The 5,283-nt window shown below is 36.9% G+C and overlaps 2 protein-coding genes across 2 annotated transcripts; one reads left to right on the top strand and one right to left on the bottom strand.

Moving 5' to 3' along the window:
* The first annotated feature begins 2,211 nt into the window (after window positions 1–2,211).
* LOC133737322 (uncharacterized) lies at window positions 2,212–3,558 on the top strand. The gene is made up of 2 exons (XM_062164904.1): window positions 2,212–3,050; window positions 3,240–3,558. Exons 1-2 carry the CDS (start codon window positions 2,212–2,214, stop codon window positions 3,556–3,558), a joined length of 1,158 nt encoding a protein of 385 aa, XP_062020888.1.
* A 268-nt stretch (window positions 3,559–3,826) lies between these two features.
* On the bottom strand, window positions 3,827–4,923 carry LOC133735930 (uncharacterized). The gene is made up of 2 exons (XM_062163376.1): window positions 4,573–4,923; window positions 3,827–4,441 (listed from the first exon to the last, which is right to left on the bottom strand). The coding sequence occupies exons 1-2, from the start codon at window positions 4,858–4,860 to the stop codon at window positions 3,890–3,892; spliced, it is 840 nt and encodes a 279-aa protein (XP_062019360.1). The 5' UTR covers window positions 4,861–4,923; the 3' UTR covers window positions 3,827–3,889.
* Window positions 4,924–5,283: the final 360 nt, after the last annotated feature.

Here is a 5,283-nt window from a genome sequence, read left to right as displayed (position 1 = left end):
TACTTACAACTCTTGGGTACACATTTTTGTTCAGGTTGGATCAGAGTATCATAGTTAATTTGTTAGGTCATTTTATATGATTTTGTCACGAGTGACTTGTTGTATTGTCCTTTTGGGAAAAAGTGTTGAGCTTTGGAATGATTCATTGCGTGAGTTGCTTCTTTGAGTTTTATTGTCCAGGGTGGACCGGATTTTCATATTGATTTGTTAGGTTAACATTTTATATGATTTTGTCACGGTGTGACTTGTATTGTTTCTTTTAGGAAAAGAATATTGGGTTTTTAAAGAATCATGGTATGTGTTTCTTTTCCTTGAGTTGAAAGGTTTTCCTCAGGATTTGTGTGTGTTGCTTCCTTAAATTGAATCGGTGGATTCCTCGTGATTTTGGTGTGAGTTATTTTCTTCGAATTGAAAGGTTTTCCTTGTTATTCGTGTGAGTTGTGTGGTTTTTTTGTCTTTGAGTTTACTCATACAAGCTTTCAAAAGGTTTACCAGGTTTGTTGTGTAGCAACCCAGTGCACTATTCGATGGTGTAGGGGTTAATCCTGCATATCAGAGTAATCGCGGGCGAAGCTAAGTTCTAGTAGTAGTTGTACGAGTATGAAGCTAATTTTGTGGCTTTACTATTGTTAAGACTTCCTCTATATAGTGAGCTCTGAGGAGTATTTACTTTTTTTTGTTTTTGTTGCAACTTAATTCGTAAACTTGTGTAATGTAATATATGACTCTACAGAGCAAGTCTGTCTTGACATTGTGTGTTCAGGGCATTAGTACGTACTTGGTTTAAAATGAAAAAGTTTTTCAGGTATTTTTTATTGATGACTGAATCATTCACGTCCGGTATAATTGTGAGATTATCTTGATTTTTAATTGTTTTAAAAATCGGGGCGTGACAAGTTGCAATGCCTTGTTAGCCGTCCGGACCCCTAGCGGATTAATCTCTGAGCCTAAAAAACGTTTGAAATATCGCGAACAATCCAAAAAGAAGGTGTGAAAAAAAGAAAAAGAAAAAAAAAAAAAGAGTAGAGAGAATCCTTGAGTAAAAGAACCCTAGAACCAGTAAAGATCTGAAGGAGAAACTGACATTACCAGTTTACCACTGAATCCTAATAAAAGGTCAATCTTTTGTGCTTGCAAGCCAAACCCTACTAGAACCTAGAGAAATAACACAATTTAATTCTGTAACTTAATAGAAAAGGCAATTAAATTACAACATAAATATACTTCCCTTTTAAAAGATAAATATGAGCATCTTTAGCAATGCTAGCCATTTTTGAGTCAAATTTTAGCTAAAGTAGCTAAAAAGTCATTTTAGCTAGCCACTTTAGCAACACGTCTGTATCAGTGCTATTTATTTTAGCTAATTTTGAATTTATATTACTTTTTAAATGAAGATTAAATAGTTTAAATGTATTTCTAATTTAATAAAATAACTCAAAATGAATGTTTTAAATTATAGAGAGCGTCATCTCGCTCTCTATATTTAGGAGCGAGATAGCTAAAAGTTAAAATGGAGAGCCACTTAGAGCAAATGCACCCATGAACCAAGGGCAATTGCTGATTTGCCAATCAAATTGGTACTACCAATCCACTATTCATCCCAAATTGGCAATTGCCTCTAGCTTATACAATGCACCAATGAAGGGCAATTTGCCTGCCAATCCACTATTCACACTTCAAATTTGAATAATTCATTAAACTTATAATTTAATTAACTAAACAATTAATAATTAGATTAATCATACAATGTTAATTTAATAAAAAATAATGCATAAGTTTTAAAAACAAATAAAATTATATATCAAGTATAAATAATTAAATATCGTTCCCGGAAAAAAAAAGTTATCGTTATGATAAAAAATATATATATATGACAATTGATAAGATTATCGACCAATCTTCATTTACCATGTGTCGACTTTAGATACCTTTTTCTTACAAAAAATATATATGATTTCTGATAAGATAATCGCCCAATCTTCATTGGACACGTGTCAACGTCAGATATCGTTATCTTCTGAAAATATATCTATGATATGTGATAAGATTTTCAACCTATATAAACGTGACACGTGTACTTATCCTAACTTTTTATCTTTCAATTTTGGTAATAAATAAGCTTCAGACTCCATTCTCTGCTCACACATTCCTCTCATTCTACACCTACATTTCTTTTGAAATCTATCATCCATCTCATTTCTCCTTTTTCCGATGGAAGAATTGAACAAATGGTTGTTAGAAAGGGAGCGTGAAAATATGGAAGAGCTCGAGCGGATTCAAGCTACAAACTCTCAAGCGGCTGCAATGGTGGCGCAATATCAATTATCGGAGACACCTAGAGGGCGTGGTTCAAGACCTGGCCGTGCCCCAAATGTCGAAAGACATAGAGAAGTCCGAGGTCATTTTCTCCTGCAGGATTATTTTGTCGAACGTCCAGTGTACGACGAAGCAGGCTTTCGAAGGAGGTACAGAATGCAAACACATGTCTTCCAACGCATAATGGAGGATCTTTGCAACCTCGATAGTTTTTGGGGGCAAAAATCAGATGCCACTGGAAAAATGGGATTGCTTCCCGAACAAAAAATGACAGGTGCCCTGAGAATGCTTGCGTACGGTGCAGCTGCTGATCAATGTGATGAAATCACTAGAATGGGAGCTTCTACGGCGCTGAAATGTCTGAAGAAGTTCTGTAGACAAGTCGAGTTTCTTTACGCTGGGTGGTTCCTTCGTCCTCCAAATCCTGCTGACTTACATAGGCTTCTCAATAGAGGACAACGCCGTGGGTTTCCAGGCATGATCGGAAGCATCGATTGCATGCATTGGGAGTGGAAGAATTGCCCAACTGGCTGGGCTGGAGCTTTCTCAGGTCGAAAGGGTAGACCAACTATTATTCTTGAAGCAGTGGCGTCTTACGATACGCATATATGGCATGCTTTCTTTGGAACTCCTGGAGCTCAAAATGACCTCAACGTTCTTGGTGCATCTAATGTGTTCGAGCGTGTCATAGGTGGAACTGCTCCTCTGGTTGAGTTTGAGGTCAATAACAAAAGGTACACTAATGGTTATTACCTTGCTGATGGAATATACCCGAGGTGGTCAACTTTTGTCAAAACAATATCGAATCTCAGAACAGAAGAGGAGAAACACTTTTGCAAAAAACAATAGGCTTACCGCAAAGATGTGGAAAGGTGTTTTGGTATCCTCCAATCTCGATGGGCCATACTGCGTCATGGTGCTAGATTGTTTAAACTGGAGGATCTTCGAGCCATCATGATAAGTTGTATCATTCTTCATAACATGATTGTGGAGGATGAGTTTGTTGAGGAAGAATTTGCGGAGCCTGAAGAAGCTGATCTAATGAATCCAGCAATGGCAACCGTCTATGATCGGCCTGTGCATCCTGATACTGGAGAGGCTATTCCTTTCGAACCAGTGGGGAGAGATGGACAAAATCTTCCTTCATTCATGGATCGTGAATTTCAGGTAGAGTCAGCCTACCTCCACAAATGCCTACAAGATGATTTGGTGATGCACAACTGGAACATGGATGGTAACTGAGTATGAACCACCTACAATTTATTAATTAGATTTGAATAAATGGTGGTTTGTAATTTTAAATCATGTATTCTATGTTTGTGTGCTTTATTAATGTGTTTGGTTTTCTTTGTAATTTTAACCCATGTTTATCTATCTTTGAGAATAAAGTTTGGTTTGACATTAATAGAATATTGTCGTTGCAGTTACAAACTTGTATTACTATTGTTATTGTTATGTTTATAATTTAATTTATTCAAAGCAAAACAATTTTATTTCATAAAATTAAAATTACATAAGTGAAATTTAAATTACATTAAAAAATAAAACTTGATTTCCTAAACACCATTTAAATTTAGTCGAATTGGGGTATGTAGCAACCGCTACTACCACCATCGGACATTGTTTTTGCTACGATATCACCCTTCTTCTTTTTCCACCAAGCCTTTGATTGTGGTGTCATGGAATTAGTATCCATGGCCATAATTCTTGCATCTTCTTTTGCCTCTTCAAATTCAAATACCTTCTTTGTGTGAGAGGCCATTTCTTCATTTCTTTTCTTCACTAGCTCAACAGAAGCTTGGGTTGATTCGGCCATGGCTTGAATAGCAAGAGCCATACTTTCAGCTGCATCTTGCGCCTTCTTTCCTTTCTTCTTTGCTTCTTTGGCTCTCTTTTGTCCCATTGGTCTTGGCATGGAGCTTGATGGTGTCTCCGAAACGATATCATCATCCAACTCAATTGGAGACTCGTTTTCAGAGGCAGTAGCTGTCGAATATGATGCCGGTGGTTGAGGATTAGATGGTGGATCAACAAAATACGGGTGGTACTTAACTTTCTCCCAACATTCAAATTTATCAAATTTCTTGGGATATTTTTTCATGAAGATCCCTTGAGTTTGATTCATCTAAACAATGACAATGAAACAATAAAAATCAACCAATAGAAATAAAATATTTGTAAGAGACAAATTTAACTTAAAAACATAAATAATAATAATAATATAACAATTAATAGTATTGGGGGAAAAATCAATACCTCGTCCATCTTATTGGTGCCGCTATCTATACGATTACGGGAGGTCATTTGTGCATTGTGCCAATCTTTGAGAATTTTTTTCAATGTTCGAAACTGAGATTGGAGAGCTTGAGGAGTTCGGCTTGTAGGTGGACCTTGCCAATTTTGCACATAATCAGCATGAACCTTTTCCCATAACTTGGAGGAGGTTATATGTTTTCCAGTGATTGGGCACACAGTCTTACGTGCCCATGAATCACACAATTGAATTTGCTCGTCGGTAGACCAATTGGTACCCGAATCTCCCATTGTTGGATGATAATTGAAAGAAATGAAGAGAAGATTGATGGAGGAAGAAGATGGAGAGGTAAAATTGTTGAAAATTTTGGTGTGAGAAATTAAGGTGAGAAACTAGGTATTTATAGAATTTTTGAAAAAAAATTTCTGATTATTTTTTTACCCCATTCAGATTATTTTTTAGGGTGGAAAAAATCTTACCGTTGTCAATTAATTGCAGCCATTGGATCACATGATCCAACAGCCACAATTAAGTGACCGTTGCACAAAGGACAGTTAAAAAAAAAAAAAAACAGCCGTTGGCAGCAGGCCCATGTGGGTGTGGAGCCCACCACCAACGGTCGGGCAATCCGTTTGCTGATCCTTGGTCATCCAACTGCCTGGGCAGGTGGGGCCCCCAAAAAACTGCAAATCAGTCCGGCAATTTATTGCCGC

Source organism: Rosa rugosa, chromosome 3, assembly GCF_958449725.1.
Source record: "Rosa rugosa chromosome 3, drRosRugo1.1, whole genome shotgun sequence".
In the NCBI taxonomy this organism is placed as follows: Eukaryota; Viridiplantae; Streptophyta; class Magnoliopsida; order Rosales; family Rosaceae; genus Rosa; species Rosa rugosa.
The sequence above is the reverse complement of the archived record's forward strand: the minus strand, read 5'-3'. Positions and strand labels throughout refer to the sequence as shown.